Raw genomic sequence first — 18,499 nt, forward strand, 5'->3', positions numbered from 1 at the left:
GAAGATAGGGACAGAGCTGTATTGTGTTTCTATAATATCGGCACAAAGTTAATACAACTTTTATAAATATTTGTTGAAGAAACTGATAAATTTCAGTGTCATGAGACATTACTTTTCCTTCTGCTCCATTTCTTTATTGAGACCTTTTGGCAAATCATAAGGCTGGGGGTATGAGTAGGTAGAGTAGAGTAAAGTGGCTTTTTCCAAACCATAGATCCCATACTTTGATTTTACATAGTAGATGCATTTCTGAATGACATTTTGAATCGGCTATATTAGATTTTGCTAATATCAACTCCCTTTTTGCATAGAGGTTTTTTTTTTATTTTTTAAATGAATCTTTATTGTTCAGATCATTACAGGTGTTCCTCTCCTCCCATAGCTCCCCTCCACCTGATTCCCCACCCCACCCCATGCCCTTACCCCCCACCACTGTCTTCATCCATGGGTGTAAGACCTTTGTCCAATCTCTTCCCGCATCCCTCACACCCCCTTCCCCCTGTGAATTGTCAGTCAACTCCCTTTCTATGTCCCTGACTCTATTACATTCATCAGTCCACTCTGTTGATCAGATTTTTTTATTCACTTGATTTTTAGATTCACTTGTTGGTAGGTATGCATTTGATGTCATTTTGTTCATAATTTTCATCTTTACCCCTTTCTTCTTCTTCCTCTTCTTAAAGAATACCCTTCAGCATTTCATGTAATATTGGTTTGGTGGTGATGAACTCCTTTAGCTTTTTCTTGTCTGTGAAGCTCTTTATCTGACCTTCAATTCTTAATGATAACTTTGCTGGATAGAGTAATCTTGGTTGTAGGTTCTTGCTGTTCATCACTTTGAATATTTCTTGCCACTCCCTTCTGGCCTGCATAGTTTCTGTTGAGAAATCATCTGACATTCTTATGGGTGCTCCCTTGTAGGTAATTAACTGATTTTCTCTTGCTGCTTTCAAGATTCTCTTTGTCTTTTGCCCTTGGCATTTTAATTATGATGTGTCTTGGTGTGGTCCTCTTTGGATTCCTCTTGTTTGGGGTTCTGTGCACTTCCTGAACTTGTAAGTCTATTTCTTTCACCAGGTTGGGAAAGTTTTCTGTCATTATTTCTTCTAGTAGGTTTTCAATACTTTACTCTCTCTCTTCTTCTGGAACCCCGAAAATTCGGACATTGATACGCTTAAAGTTGTCCCAGAGGCTCCATACACTATCTTCATATTTTTGTATTCTTTTTTCTTTTTGTTTTTCTAGGTTGGGTGTTTTTTGTTTCCTCATATTTCAGGTCTTTGGTTTGATTCTTAGGGTATATTGATTTACAGTTGAGTTTTTGTATATTATTTATTTCAGTCAGTGTATACTTAATTTCTGACTAGTCCTTTTCCTTTTTTTTTTTTTTTTTTTTTTTTTTTTGATATTCTCATTAAGGTCCTTGAAGGTCTCATCAAGTTTCTCAGCAGTTTTTAGAAGATTCTTGAGTAACCTTATAAATCTGGTTTTGAACTTTATGTCTTCCAGTAGTTTGCTTTCTTCCGTTTCTTTCATTCATGACATGTTTCTTTGTATCCGCATTTTGGCTGCTTCGCTGTGTTGATGGAGTGGCTTTGTGTGGTAGGTGACCTATGAGGGCCAGTAGCTCAGCCTCCCCACTCACCTGAGGTGGATGCTTTTGTTACACCCCTTTGTGGGCTGAGTGCAAGGTCTTGGTGTAATTAAGCCTTGATTGCTGTTGGTACAATTGGCTGTGAGGACCTGATTGTCTATAAGGAAGAACTGCTGGCCTGGAGACATGCTTATGGTGCAGAATTTGTTTCAGTGGTGCTTTGGTCCTCACTGAGTCTGCCTCCTGAATGTGTCTCCTATGGATGTGAGGAGTTGAAATCTGGTGTCTCACACTGACTACTAGGTACACTGGCTTCTGGATCTGCAATGGGGTACAGGTCAGCTACTGTCTGAGGCCACCCAACAGGAGCTACAACAAGAACTACAGTTTTCTTCTCTTTGCTTGGGTTTTGGAGGTTTTGGAGATGTCTGACCCAGGCTGCAAGTTGGCTAGGTTAAGCAGCAATAGAGAAGGCCATTCATATGCAAAAGCTGCTGCTTGGAGCTTGGGTGGGTTTGTAGGTTGTGTGGGGTGGAGTCTCAGGGTGTCACTAGGCTAGGGCGTGGCAAACAGTGATGGTTGCCTGTCAGCTGTTTCTGCTTCTCAGACCATGTCCCGCATCCCAGCGTAGTAAACTATTATTCCTGTGCTCAGCTTTGCAAGCAAGCCACCCTCACTTTTGGACCCAATGGCAGACAGTCCAGCTTCTCCCCATAGGAGTTTGGGTCTATCATGTCTTCCCAGAAACTAGACTTCAGAGTAATTGGGAGCTTGTCTCCTTTCAGGTAGAAAAATACAATGCCTGCTGCCATCCCGGATCGAGCCTCTATACCTCAGCTTTTCATCGCTGTGCATGTCTCAATGCTCTTTCCTCTTTCCTTCTAGTTGTAGAACTTCCAGTAAGCCAGCTTTCCCATGGTTCTGGGTGACGGATGTTTTTAAAATTGTTGTGCAAGGCAGCAGTTTAGGTGTTTACCTAAGCTACCATCTTGGATCAGCATATAGATTTTTAATTATTTTTAAACATTTCATACTATGAGGTGCAAAATATTTTGCTTATTTCAAGAATATTTGTGCATTCTTTCTGTAGTAAAGTGAATTATCAACATGGTGAGTCTGTTTGGGGAATCTGCTTAAAATGTGGCATACCAGTACTGAATTTAGTTCTAACAATGACTAATTTGCACACCACATGTGGAGTTAGAGGGATGTTGTACATAACCATTTTTTTGGTTCCTTTGCTCCCACAGCACCTGTTTCAACCAGAGACAGTGTCTTGACACTCCATGACCTCTTTGTCATGGTACCACAGGGCATCTTGCAGTCAGCTGGGCATTGATCTTTCCAAGATGGCAGCAACCCTGATGAATGTGCATCAAGGGCAGGGTTTCCTCTGCAGAGGCAGAGCAGGGAGGCACATGGGGAGAGCTTTCAGGCAGGCCAGCTAAACCCAACAAAGTTGCACCAATAGCTTTCCTCCTCCTCTCCTCTCCTCCCATGCCAGTGGTCTGATAGCTAAGGGAAACAGCAGCCATTGTCGAGGCCAGGTGTGGACTCAGGAGGTTAGGGAGCCTGAGGCACTGGTCCTAGCTAGGTGGGCGGGCACTTCTTCCCAGAGTTCTGGAAGGTATTGGGGGCTGAGACATGCCATAGCCTCTGCCCTGGGATGGAGCTGGAAAGGAGGGAGGCTGCCCCCTCCCCCACTGCTGGGTGGGATATTGTGGAGGAAGGGGCTGGATATCAAGCTCAGGCCCACCCTCTTAGGGGCAAGTCACAGGATCAGGTGCTTCAAAGGTCACCAGACCCTTGGGGATGGAAAGGAGCATCTGGGCCCATCCCACAGCAAGGCCCTGGCTCGGGTGTCTGAACAGTGGGTGGGCAGCAGGTGGAAAGAGTAGATGGATAATCTGGCCCTAGGTCATATAGGTGAGGCACGCAAAACTTCTGCCGTAGCAGCACTGGGGTCGCAGAGTTGTGGAGGATAACAAAGCATTGGCATCCAAGGCCTCAATGCTGGCGTGGGAATCTGAGAACCTGATGGGGTGCGGGATTCACCTCTCCTGTCCCCACCTGGCACAGGCTCCACTGTGACACTGGTGGGTGAATGTAGGGGCTAGCCCAGCACAAGCTGCTTGCTGCTTGCCACCCGCTGCAGCTTGCCAGTCCCCTATGGGCTGGGAGGAGGTGACTGGTCAGTTCTTTGGTCATCCTGGTTGTGATAGATACTGCCTATATATATATATATATATATATATATATATATATATGGAATAAGAGTTCACTTGACAGAGGAAATATTAAATATAAAATTGTGGTGGTATCAAAGAGCTTGTTTGGAGAATGGTAAGATTTGGTTTGACTGAGGAATAAGGTGCATGGTGAGTGTAGTGGCCAAAGAAATTACCCAATATCTGCATCTTTCAAGTCTGTCCCTTTCTTTCCATTCCTATTTCCACCATTCTAATGCATAATTTCATTATTTATTAACCAGGTCTATTGTAAGTAACTTTTAATATGGCCTTTCCCCCTCCATTTGGGGGTATGATGAGAAGAAAGTGGAAGGATAAAGGCTAAAGGACAGGTAAAATGCTATGTATAATTACACATACATTCTCTCTCTCTTTCTCTCTCTCTCTCTCTATACACACACACACACACACACACACACACACACACACACTCTGAGTGGCCATATTATTATGATCTCTGAACACCTAATAATCTGGCCACTCAGTGTATATCCTATATAATAAAAGACTAATATTAAAATTGTCCTCTCAAACAGGTGTTTGACCAGCAGGCAGGCCGGCCAACCGCCCATGTCCCCTCCTCCTGGCCATGCTGGCCAGACCCCACTCATGCATGAATTCATGCACTGGGCCTCTAACACACACACACACTCAGTGGCCAGATTATTATGCGTTCAGAGATCATAATTATCTGACCACTCAGTGTATATTATTGTTTGGTTTATCTTCAAGAAAACCGTCCCACCAAGCCAGAGAAAGTCGGACCTACATTGCCACCATCTGTCCATCATCCTGATATCATTGCTGACATGTACACATAAGGAACTATTTGACATTGAAACTAGGTCTCAGAACTGTTGAACATTGAAATTGGGACTCAAACTTTTTTTATTGTTATATGTTTATTTCTAGTCTGTAGTTGCAAGATTTTTTAAAGAAAAGAAATGGGGGGAAATAGTTATAGAGATAAAGAGCCATGGAACCAGACTGTCAAACTATAGCGGGAAGGCAAGGGAGGTTGGGGGGGGGGGGCCTGTAAGAGATCAACCGAAGGACTTGTATGCATGCATATAAACATAACCAATGGATACAAGACACGGAGGGGGGGGAGGCAGGTGAAGGCATATGTGGGGGGGGGAGTAGGAAAGTCTGGGGGATGTCAAAGGGGGGAAAAGGGAGACATATGTACTACTATTTGTAATGCTTCAAACAATAAAAAAAAACAAACAAAAATAAAATAAAATAAAATAAAATAAAACTTACTTCATTAAAAAAAAAAAAAAGAAAACTGTCCCAAAAGCCAAGGATATGTTAGACTACATTAACATATCTATTGTGTATTATTACAAGGAAACAGATAGTTCTAATCAGTTTTTAGACTTCTCAGACCACAATTAGAGTATTGTACTCAATGTAGGACATTATTTTATGAGATAAATATGATGTAAATACTCCTATATATTTTACATGAGAAATTGATGAAGGAACTAGACATATTTATCCTGGAAAATGTAAGACTTAATTGAAATCATTTTCTGTCTTTATGTATTAGTTGACCTTGTTATATAGAGGAGGGTATAAATAAGAACAATGGCTAGGAAGTTGTTAATTCAGTGAAAAATCTCCTACAAAAGGGTACCATAGTCAAATAAATGACAAATGCATGTGTCATGTTCCTTTTCTGGAGATTTACAAACATATATTAAATATATATTAAGGGCCCTTAAAAGTCATATAGTAAATATATATTTTTTAAATATGTAGTGATTCTCAAACTGTGGAAGTAGGAAGAGCAGCACCCAGCATTACCTATGAACTTAGAAATTCAACTTCATGGCCTTACCCAGACTTATGGAATCAGAAATTCTGGGACATGGGTCTTGCAATTTCTTTGATAATAGGACCTTTAGGAGACTGTGATGCTGCCAAACTGTGAGAGGCACTACCAGAAAATTTCACTGGCATTCTTTTCATTAAACTTTATTGTTTAAAGTGTTACATAGGTCCTCCTTTTTCCCCAACTAACTTCTTTTTTTTTTATAATATATTTTATTGATTTTGTACAGAGAGGAAGGGAGAGAGATAGAGAGCTAGAAACATCAATGAGAGAGAGTCATCGATCAGCTGCCTCTTGCACACCCCCTACTGGGGATATGCCGGCAACCAAGGTACATGCCCTTGACCGGAATCGAACCCAGGACCCTTCAGTCCCCAAGCCGACACTCTATCCATTGAGCCAAACCGGTCTCGGCCCCAACTAACTTCTTTTTTTTTTTTTAAAATATATTTTATTGATTTTTTACAGAGAGGAGGAGAGAGGAATAGAGAGCTAGAAATGTCGATGAGAGAGAAATATCGACCAGCTGCCTCTTGCACACCCCCTACCGGGGATGTGCCCGCAACCAATGTACATGCCCTTGACCGGAATTGAACCTGGGACCTTTCAGTCCGCAGACTGACGCTCTACCACTGAGCCAAACCGGCTTCGGCAGGCCTGCATCCAACTAACTTCTTATAGCCCACTCCAATCCACATAGCCAATATGTTTACCCATGCTGCTCTCTTGTTATTTTGTTGATGATTTCTTTTGCAGTGCAGAAGCTTTTTATTTTAATACTAGAGGCCAGGTGCATGAAATTCATGCACAGGGTGGGGGGGTTTGCAACCTCTCCAATCTGGGATCCTTGCGGGATAGGTCCTAAACTGGTAGTTGGACATCCCTCTCACTATCCTGGACTGCTGGCTCCTAACTGCTTACCTGCTGCCAATGTGATCACCACCTAACTGCTCCCCTGCCAGCCTGATGGCCCCCAACTGCTCTCCCCTGCAGGTCTGATGGTTCCCGACTGCCCTCCTCTGCTGGACTGATGGCCCCCAACTGCTGCCTGATGGCCCCCAACTGCCCTCCCCAGCCCACCTGATCGCCCCTAACTGCCTCTGCCTTGGCCCCACCTCTGTGGCTTTGTTCAGAAGGAAGTCAAACATCCGAAAGATGTCTGGTCACCGGTCTAATTAGCACATTACCCTTCTATTAGTATAGATGGTTACTGAACAGTGCATTCTGGGAAACATGGGGAAGCGGCCTTATGACTCAGAAACCGGGGACTCCACAGGAAGCTGGAAGGTCTGGTCTCACCCAGCAGAGGATGGGCCTGGGATTATGGGCCAAGCCTGGACTGTGTTTATGTCCAAGGACCCTCCCTCCTTCAGGCACCACTTGCTCAGTGGCCTCTTTCACACAATCTGACCTGGGTTGAAACCCGCAAACTTTCAATGTACAGGACAAAGCTCCAACCAATGGATCCACCCAACCAGGGCAGTTGGGTGCAGAAGCTTTTGCAGTGCAGAAGCTTTTTATTTTAATACTAGAGGCCAGGTGCCTCTAGTATTAAAATAATTCTTCTTGGCTTTTATTTACTTTTCTACTTTATTTTTTACTCTTTTTATTAAATATTGTTGAAAGTTTTACATAGGTCCCCTTTTCCCCCATTAACCTTTTCCATCCTACAATCCCCCCCTCAGGCCCTCACCACCCATTGTCTGTGTCCAGGGGTGATGCATAAATGTACACAGGCCATTGGTTGATCTCTTCCCACCCACTCACCCTCCCCCACCTTCCCTCTGAGGTTCCACAATCTGTTCATGCATCTGTGTCTCGGGATCTATTTTTGATCATCAGTATATTTGGTTCATTAGGTGTTAAAAGTGTTCTACTTGTGATCACTTGGGTTTTCTAAAGATGCAGTCATATCATGTACAATTTTTTTTTCTTTTTCCAAATGTATTTGTGGACTCATTGGGAATATAGATAACAGAAATAAAAATCTGTGAACAAGTTGGGAATAGGATGCTTTTTTTTTCGTGTTGTACATGATCCTGTGCTACCGCCTTGTTGAGAACATGGAGTACTGTGGTTGCAGGGAGGCTCTCATTAGCAACTCATAGAGCCATAGCCTCCCTCTCCATCAGCTGCAGCTCCTAGGACAGACGCATGCACCCCTCAGCAGAGGTGGGACACTTGGTCACCCCCCCCCCAACCTTATGTGCACTTGAGAAGAATGGATATTCCATAGGTTTAGGATAGAATATTCTAGAGATGTAAATCAGTTCCTTCTGTTCTAGAGTGTAATTTAGGATTGCTGTTTCCTTGTTGATTTTTTTTTTCTAGAAGATTTATCCAGTGATGTTAGTGGAGTATTAAAGTCCCCTACTATGATTACATTGCTGTCACTCTCTCACATGATAGCCTCCAGAATTTTTTAATATATTTAGATATTCCTATATTAGGTGCATATATGTTTACCAGACTTATATCCTGTTATTTTATTGATCCCTTTAGTATTATAAAGTGGCCTTCCTTATCTCTTTTGTTGTTGTTTTTTGTTTTGTTTTGTTTTGTTTTATTTATTTATTTGTGTGGTTTTTTTTGAGGTCTGCAATGGTATCTTTTTAATTTAAATTATTTATTGTTGAAAGTATTACATATGTTTCCTTTCCCCCCACTGACTTCTTTCCAGCCACCCCCCATTGCACAAATCCCCTACTGTCAGTGTCTTTTGGTTATGATTATATGTATGAATACAAGTCCTTTGGTTGATGTCTTGTGCCCCCCCGCCCCGCCCATACCCTATCCTACCCTGCCTTCTCTCTGAGGCTTGAAGTGCTGGCCTTCACTTTGAGGTCTATTATTTCAGATATAAGTATTGCTACCCCAGCTTTTTTTTTTTTTTTCCATTTGCTTTGAAAATTTTGTCATTCCTTCACTTTCAGTCTGTGTGAGTCATTTGTTCTGAGGTGGGTTTCTTGTAGACAGTATATATATATATATATATATATATATATATATATATATCATGTTTTCTTATCTATTCATCTCCCCTATGATTTTTGATTGGAGCATTTACATTTAAAGTTTTATTATATGTACTTGTTTGTTGCCATTTTTATTTTTTATGACTGTGTTCTTTCTTCCATTTTTATTTCTTTTTTTATAACTGTCCCTTTACCATTTCTTACATTATTGGCTTAGTGGTAATAAACTCCCTTAGCCTTTTTTTTGTCTGCGAATCTCCTGTTTTCACCTTCAATTTTGAATGATAGCCCTGCTTGATAGTATATTCTTAGATTTAATCCCTTGTTTTGTATCACTTTGTATACTTCATTCCATTCCCTTCTGGCCTGATGTGTTTCTATTGAGAAATCAGTTAATAGTCTAATGAGAGATCCCTTGTAGGTAACTTTTTGTCTCTTGCAGTCTTTAAGATTCTCTGTCTTTTATGTTTGTCAGTCAATTTAATGATGATGTGTCTTGATGTTGGTCTTTTCGGGATTATCTTGATTGGGAGTCTCTATGCTTCATGGACTTGTATGACTTTTCTCAAAGTCAGGGAAGTTTTCTGTCATTATTTCTTCAAACAAGTTTTCTATCCCTTGCTCAGCCTCTTCTCCTTCTTGCACCCCTATTATGCAGATGACGTTTCATTTCATGTTGTCCCAAAGCTCCCTTAGATGCTCTTGCTTTTTAAATTGTTTTCCAGTTGCTACTGACCAATGGGGTCATCTGGGACCCTGGAGTTTTTATTATCCTGGTTCCTAGAATAGTGGGGCAATTGACCCCTTTCCACTCCAATCACTGATGGCTCCTTGAATGTGTTCAGACCCATAAGCTTGGTCTCTGCCTTTGTTTCCTCAGTAAAGTTCAAAGTTCAAGGTGTGGCAGGCTGTATTACCTAAGGCAGGGTTTTTGTCCTTCACCTACACTCTGGGTGTTGGGAGAAGGTAGCTCTTCCCAGGGAAAATGGCCATTTCAGTTTGGAAGCCTAAGAACATTCCAATGCAGGACTTCTGGCTACTACTTTTCCAAGTCTCCCTGTCCTGCTTCCCTTCCCCACCTCTCCTCAGGCAACTCAAGTCCATGCCTCCTTCCCTGCCTTTGGTGTGTAGTGGCAAATGAAAGCTCCTATGCTCTGTGTTTAGGGATAAAAAAGAAAAAAGTAAAGGGAATAAAATATGCAGCTTTATCCCCAGTGGCTCTGTTCTGCCATGTCTAGACTCTACTGCCACCATCAGTCTTGCTAGTTTTCTTAGCACCTTGGGTGATATGGTCACTGCAGGTCATGCCACTGTGGGTCCAGAGGTGCTGCTCCTCAGTCACCACTGCTGCCACAGGCTGCTGTGTATGCTCTGGGCACCCCACCCCCTCTTAATCTCACTTTTCCTACAGGTTTCTAGGTGCCTTCTGTTTTTCTTTGTTATAAGTCACCTCCTCAGCTGGAAATTCCAGGTGAATGTTTTCCTTTTTAGTTGTATTTCCAGCCTGGCCCTGAGACAAAGTGCCTGACACGTCTTCCTATTCAGCCTCCATTTTCTACTCTCCATTGATTTTCTTAATCTCATCAATATCAGCCTTTTAGTTTCCTTCATACCACTTACCACAATTTTATAGATTTCTTCTAATGATGTTTTATCACTCTGATTCATTTTATAGATGGTTAACCTTCTGAGGTACATAAAGAAGGAAACTCTTATGGAAGTCCACCATAGTTTTCAATCTAATATAGGTTCATCTAGCTGGTATCAATTTGGATAATTTAAAGAATCACCAGTAATAAATCCATATCTCATATAAAGTGAAACACATCTCTATAATGAAGTAAACCTTAAATTCATTGATATTGTCATTTTAAAAAGAACATTCACTGTTTTTTATTTACTTCAATATATTCTTTACAACATATAGACATTTTTAAACATCTTGAAGGATCTGTAATGTGCTTTTCCCCATGTTTGAAGTATACCAGATTAGGGAATTTTCTAATTTGTTTTTGCAGTAGCGGAGATTAATTTCTAGTATCTCTGCAAACAAACATGACACTTTTAGGAGAATGTAATTGAAATATTTTAAAATGAGCCCAGCCAGCATGGATCAGTGTTTGAATGTCAACCTATGAACCAGGAGGTAACAGTTTGATTTCTGGTCAGGGCACATGCCCAGGCTGGGGGCTCATTCCATAGTGTGAGGAGTGCAGGAGGCAGCCTATCGATGAATCTCTCTCAACCTTGATGTTTCTATTTTTCTCTCCCTCTCCCTTCCTCTCTGAAATCAATAAAAATATTTAAAAAACAAGCAAACAACAACAACAAAAAGTTAAATTGTAAAAATAAATAAATAAATGAATCAGTATGTAAAAATAAAATGAATTTTCTGTAACTGTGTAACTCCTGCCTTTATTTTATTGGATATTATAAGTGTGCATTTTGAATGTTTATGTAAAATGCCTCTAGATCATTCAGAATTTTCTTTTTCTGAAGGACAGTAAAATGGGGTTGAATATATTTAAATGTCTCAATATGTTTAACTTAAGTGAATTTAGAAAAAAAATTATTATTAGCATTCCTTGGAATGAATTATGGCTAAATTTACCTTAATTTTTTATATTGTTTTGTCACATCTTTGTTTTTCATTCAAGTAAAGCTCCTTTTGGTTCATATCATTAGGTCATTTTGAGTTTTATGTTTTTTAGTTAAGGGACAAAGACTGATAGTCTAGAGACTGGATATTGATTTGCTTAATGCTGTCCAACAGCAGAGTTAACTCAGGGTGCCAACTTAAAATAATAAGTATAGATGGTGGTATCAGCCCTAACCGGTTTAGCTCAGTGGAGAGAGCGGCGGCCTGCAGACTGAAGGATCCCTGGTTTGATTCCGGTCAAGAGCATGTACCTTACTTGTGGGCATATCCCCAGTGGGGGGCATGCAGGAGGAAGCTAACCAATGTTTATCTCTCATCGATGTTTCTAACTCTATCCTTCTCCCTTCCTCTCTGTAAAAAAAAAAAAAAAATCAATAAAATTTATTAAAAAATAGATGGTGGTATCATTATTACTATATTTAAACACCCATAGTTGGCAAGAATGTGCTAAAGTCTGAATATAACATAGTAAACTATATCACTATCCCTTCCCAGAACACCTGCTATTGAAAAGACATACTAATTTGATGAAGAATATGGCAGATGTGATGGTTTGGAGCTAAATGCTACTTCATTGCTGATTCACACAGAAAGAGGTTTAGGATGTTGACTCTGTATTCTAAAGACTATCTAGCAGTTTTCATCTTGTATATCAACTTTACACATTTTTTTATTACAAGTGAATGCATATTATTGTATCTCTTTTTAGTTTTCCTCACAGGAGGAAAAGCAAATTCGGTACTGAAACGCTACCCAAGAGCTAATGGACTTTTTGAAGAAATACGACAGGGAAATATTGAGCGTGAATGCAAAGAAGAATTCTGCACATTTGAAGAAGCAAGAGAAGCGTTTGAAAATAATGAAAAAACTGTAAGTATGTTGGTACTTTTAAATTTTTTTGACAGATTTGCCTACCTTTTGATATATGTTTGAAATCTGCATCCCCTTATGGTGTGCATTGCTAGCAATTAAAAGTTACCCTTGTGAAGAACTCTGAAAGTTGCATCTAACTTAAACTATTGTGTGGATAGAGGGCTAGATTCACATCCCTGTATGTTGGCCTAACTGTGCAGGTTCTGTTTCCATAGGACTCTGCTGAACTGAGATTTGTCATCTTAGCAAGGGGAAGCAAGTGTTTGTTTCATAAGAAGTTTCATTCAGGGAAAGTTATAGTTGACATCATCCCTTTACTCTGCCTAATCAGAGAGAAATTGTGGAGGAAGCTAATATATATTGACACTAATTTAAAATGCTTTACTTCTCCTACCAAAGAAAATACTTTGGTAAAAGCACAACACAGTGGTATAAATTCTATAGAACTGCTTTGAACTTCTAAATTGCATTGCCAGAGGTAGTCTTTATACAAACATGCATTCCTGTGTACCATGAAAATAACACTTGATACTAAACAAGGGATGTCAGATGTGTTAGAGGGACATCAAATTTTATTACAGAAGTAAAATTTTATTGAAGTTTTAAGGATAGGGGATTTTATCTTGATAGATAGAGAGGAAATCAGGAGTAAAAGCTCAAGGTCTAATAGCTCAAGGTTGTTCCTAAGCATTGTTCTATTACTGAGTCTTTAAACGTTATCTATTTATCATCTATCTATCATCTATCTATCTATCATCTATCTATCTATCTATCTATCTATCTATCTATCTATCTATCTATCTATCTATCTAATCTATCATCTATCTATCTATATAAAAGACTAAGCAACCAAACAACCAAATGACCTGACCAACCATAATGAGCAGTTGCTATGATGCACAGTGACCACCAGGGGGAAGACGTTCAACACAGGAGCTGCCCCCTGGTGGTCAGTGCACTCCCTCAGTGGGAGCACCACTTAGCTTACCCACACGCCCTAATGGCACATCAGTCAGGTGGCAGCCACTCACTCCCTCAGTAGTCCTGCAGGTCCAATCTTTAGAGAATGGGCCAGGCACCGATGGACCTGCACCACCAGCATGATCCTGACACTACTGCTGGCCTCCTGAAGTTGGCCTCAGGCACTGTGGCCTCTTCACCTCCCTAGATGCTCCACAAGGAAGAAACAATATAAAAGCAGCTGCCAGGTGTCTCCTGAAAACCAGCACGAGTGTCATAATCCAAGGCCGTATTTTTGTTGTTGTTTTTGTTTAAAGTATTACACATAGTAGTACATATATCCCCCATTGACTTTCCCTCAGCCTCCCCTACCCACTGTCATATGCCCTCATCCTCCAACCCCCGCAGTATCTTGTGTCCATTGGTTGTGCCTACATGCATATACATGTACATAAGTCCTTTGGTTGATCTCTTTCCCCCACCCCTCCCCTACACTCTCCAGCCTTCCTGCTGTAATTTGACAGTATGTTCAATGCTTTTTTGCCTCTGTATCTATTTTTTTTTGTTCATCAGGTTATAATGTTGTTTATTTTCCATAAATGAGTAATATCATGTGGTATTTTTCTTTAATTGCCTGGTTATTTTCACTTAACATAATGCTCTCCAGTTCCATCCATGCTGCTGCAAATGGTAAGGATTCCTTCATTTTTATAGCAGTGTAGTATTGCATGGTGTAGATGTACCACAGTTTTCTAATCCACTCATTGGCTGATGGGCATTTGGGCTGTTTCCAAATCTTAGCTATGATGAATTGTGCTGTTATAAAATAGGGGTGCATTTATCCTTTCTGATTGGTGTTTCTAGTTTCTTGGGATATATTCCTAGAAGTGGGATCACTGGGTCAAATGGGAATTCCATTTTTAGTTTTTTGAGAAAACTCCATACTGTTCTCCACAGTGGCTGCACCAATCTGCATTCCAACCAGCAGTACACAAGGGTTCCTTTGTCTCCGCATCCTTGCCAGCATTTGCCATTTGCTGATTTGTTGATGATCGCCATTCTGACAGGTGTGAGATGATACCAAATTGTCATTTTGATTGGTATTGCTCAGATAATTAGTGACTTTGAGCATGTTTGCATGTCTCTTGGCCTTCCTTTTGTCTTCTTTCGAAAAGTATCTATTTGGGTCCATTGCCCATTTGTTTTATTGGATCATTTATCTTTTATTAGGTTATATGAGTCTTGTGTAAATGTTGGAGAAGAAAATATGTTCTCCCATACAATGGTCTTTCTTGTTGTTTTGTTGATGGTTTCTTTTGCTGTGCAAAAACTTTTTATTTTGATGTAGTCCCATTTGTTTATTTTCCCTTTAGCTTCCATTGCCCTAGGAGCGGTATTGGTGAAGACATTTCTTTGGCATGTGTCTGAGATTTCTTGGCCTGTGGATGCCTCTAGTATTTTTATGGTTTCCCATCTTATGTTTAAGTCCGTTATCCATTTTGAGTTTATTTTTGTGTATGGTGTACGTTGCTGGTCTAGTTTCATTTTTTTTTTGCATGTATCTGTCCAATTTTCCCAACATATATTAAAGAAATTGTCTTGACTCCATTGTATGTTCATGCCTCCTTTGTCAAATATTAATTTAGCATAGTAGTTTGGCTTGATTTCTGGGTTTTCTATTCTATGCCATTGGTCTATATGTCTGTTCTTGTGCCAGTACCAGGCTGTTTTAAGAACAGTGGCTTTGAAATACAGCTTGATATCTGGTATTGAGATCTCTCCTAATTTCTTCTTCTTTGTCAGGATTGTTGTGGCTGTTTGGGGACTTTTTATTCCAGGTGAATTTTTGTAGAGTTCTTTCTAGGTCTGTGAATTATACCATTGGTATTTTAATGGGGAATGGATTGAATATATAGATTGCTTTGGGTAATATGGCATTTTAATGATGTTTATTCTACCAATCCATGAACATGGTATGTTCTTCCATCTGTTTACATCTTCCTCTATTTTTTTTTTTTCAGTGTCCTGTAGTTTTCCACATATAGGTCTTTTACCTCCTTAGTTAAGTTTATTCCTAGATATCTTAATTTTTTTGGTATGATGGTAAATGGGATTGCTTTTTTAGTCTCTCTGTAAATTCACTATTGGTGTACAGAATTGCTGTAGATTTATTGATGTTAATTTTGTATCCTGCTACATTGCCAAATTGATTTATTAAGTCTAATAGTTTTTGGTAGAATCTTTAGGGTATTCCAGAATTTGTCACTATTCAGTGGGTGCTAGTGTTGTAGATTCTCAGTGTTTTCAGGCTTCCAATAACATCCACTTTCCCCTTCAAGATGTAGCTGTCTCCACATCAGAGCTAGTTGCTCCAGGAGGGATCCCAGCAGCAGTGGAGGCTGCCTCATCTGGCTATCCCTCACAGTCCCCTGGAGTTATAGCTCTCACTTAACTCAGAAACAAACATTCCCCTGCAACTACACACTTTTTTCCTTCTCTCATTCACACACTATCTTGTAGTCTGCCTTTGCATTGGCAGTCATCTTTCTCTAATTGAATTATAATTGACACTAGGGACCCAATGCACAAAATTCCCTCAGCCTGGCCTGTGCCCTCTCCCAATCTGGGACTCTGAGGGGGCCTAAAACAGCAGTCAGACATCCCTTTCACGGTCTGGGACCCCTTGCTCCTAACCACCTGCCTGCTTGCTCCTAACCACCTGCCTGTTCACTCCTTACTGCCTGCCTGCTCGCTCTTAACCACCTGCCTGCCTGCTCCTTACTCCTTGGCTTGCCATTCCTAACCACCCACTTGTTCACTCCTTACTGCCCTCCTGCTTGCTCCTTACTGCCCTCCTGCTTGCTCCTTACTGCTTGGCTCACAGCTCCTTAGCACTGCCATGAGAGCAGGAAAGGCTTCCAGTACTGCTGCTGTGCTCGCCAGCCATGAGCCCAGCTTAAATGAGTGGCACTTCCACTGTGGGATCTTACTGACCACCAGGGGACAGCTTGTGCGTTGAGCTTCTGCCTCCTGGTGGTCAGTGAAAGTCAACAACCAGTCATTCTGGTTGTCCAGTTGTTCCGCTGTAAGGTTGCTGGGCTTTTATATATATAGATACCATTAACCATACATATTTTATCAATTTGGTAAATATACACATATATATACTAGAGGCCCAATGCACGGAATCTGTGCAAGGGCCTCAGCCTTCACTTCTGTGGTGGCCTTGGTTTCATCTGGATGGTTGTCCAGATGGTTGTTCTGCTGTTCAGTCTAATTAGCATATTAGCTCTTTATTATATTGGATATATATAAAACCATCACCACAATCAAGATAGTAAACAAATTTATCATCCCCAAAAGTACCTTCTTGCTCCATATAATTTCTTCTTTCATTTATATTTTCTAGAATTTTCTATAAATGAAGTCATACATTATGTACTCTTTTTTGTATGACTCCTTTCACTCAGCATAACTATGCTCAGATGCATACATACTACATGTACCAATAGTTCATTTGTTTTTTAGACATTGGGATTGTTTCCAGTTTATAGTTATTACAAATAAAGCTACTATGAATACTTATATACAAAACCATTGATTTTTAATTAAATAAAGATGTATTTATTTTGACTTGAGTTTTAAGAAATCTAAAGGTCTAAGTTATACTTTCAAGGATGCATTATGTGTTGTTAAACCTTTTATTCAGAGATTATTATAGATCCACAGAAAATCAGAGAGTCTCCTTGTAACCTTTACCCAGTTCTCCCCAATAGCTACCATCTTACATAATTATAGTACAACTAGAGGCCCAGCACACGACAGTTGTGCATTGGGGTGGAGGGTTCCTCAACCCAGCCTGTGCCCTCTTACAGTCCGGGACTCCTCAGAGGATGTCCTACTGCCACGGAAGCAGGAGAGGCTCCCGCCACAGCTGCTGCATTTGCCAGCTGTAAGCCTGGATTCTGGCTGAGGGGTGCTTCCCCTGTGGGAGCACACTGACCACCAAGGGACAGCTCCTGCTTTGAGTGTCTGACTCCTGATGGTCAGTGCACATCATAGCGACCAGTTGTTCTGTTGTTTAGTTGATTTGCATATTAGCCTTTTATTATATAGGATATCAAAAACAGGAAACTGACATTGGTACACATTCTGTGTATAGTTTTATGCCATTTTATCACATGTGTAGATCCTATAATCACAACTAGTAATACAGATACAGAATTTTTTCACTACCACAAAATTCTTTTTTTTTTAAAGTTCCTTATTGTTTAAATTATTGCATAAGTCTCCTTTTCCCCCATTGACCTCTCCCCAGCCACCCCCACCCCCAGCATCTTCCCTCATCCCCCTACTGTCTGTGTTCATTGGTTATGCTCATATGCATGCATACAAATTCTTTGGTTGACCTCTTACTCCCTCAAACCTTACCTTCCCTCATATGTTGGACAGTCTATTCAATGCTTCTATGACTCTGGTTCTATTTTTGTTCATCAGTTTTATAAAATTCTTCCTTAATAGTCATACCTCCCCCTTTCCCAACCCACCATCTCTAACTTTTTGTAATCACTAATCTTTTCCCTCACCTCTGTAATTCTGTCATTGCAAGAATGTTTTATAAATGGAATCATATAATATGAAACCTTTTGATATTGGTTTTTTACATCCATGCTGAGTAGTAATCTATGGTATGGATGTATCATATTTTTTTAAAACTATTCACTCCTTCAGGGACATATGAGTTGTTTCCAGTTTGAGGTTATTACAAATAAAGCTGCTATAAATATTTATATACAAGCTTCCATGTGAACATAACTTTTTATTTCTCTGGGAGTGTAAAGTTGTTGGATTGTATATATGTACTTCTTTAGAACACTGACAAACTAATTTGTCATTGTACAAATTACCATTTTACATTTCCTCCAGTGTGGTTGAGAGATCGAGCTTCTCTGATTACTCGCCAGCACTTGGTGGTGCTACTGTTTTGTTTGAGTAATTCTGATAGGTGTGTAGGGACATCACATTTTAATTTCTATTTCCTTAATGGCTAATTATGTCAAACAACTTTTTATGTGCTTATTTGATATTTGTATATTCTCTTTTGTGAAATCTCCTGTTATGTCTTTCACCTATTTTCTTTTTTAACAATAATTTTAAAATTGAGATATAATTAGCATACACTATTATATTAGCTTTAGGTGCACAATGTAATGATTTGACATATAAATATGTTGTAAAATTATTGCCTCAATAAGTTTAGTTAACATCCATCATCACACAATTTTTATTCGTGATGAGAAATTATAAGATATACTCTCTTAGTAATTTTCAAATATACAATACAGTATTATT

The 18,499-nt window shown here is 40.0% G+C and overlaps 1 protein-coding gene across 3 annotated transcripts in view; it reads left to right on the forward strand.

The window, feature by feature from the left end:
• The window catches only part of PRRG1 (proline rich and Gla domain 1), a 211,276-nt gene that overhangs the window by 118,939 nt on the left and 73,838 nt on the right, over positions 1-18,499 (forward strand). For all 3 annotated transcript variants that reach the window (XM_084870520.1, XM_084870519.1, XM_084870521.1), the window contains exon 3: positions 12,024-12,184. In XM_084870520.1, the coding sequence (XP_084726646.1) occupies positions 12,024-12,184 (161 nt within the window). The remainder of the gene's footprint in view (positions 1-12,023; positions 12,185-18,499) is intronic.

This window comes from Pipistrellus hanaki (assembly GCF_964339955.1).
Source record: "Pipistrellus hanaki genome assembly, chromosome: X".
Taxonomy (NCBI): domain Eukaryota; kingdom Metazoa; phylum Chordata; class Mammalia; order Chiroptera; family Vespertilionidae; genus Pipistrellus; species Pipistrellus hanaki.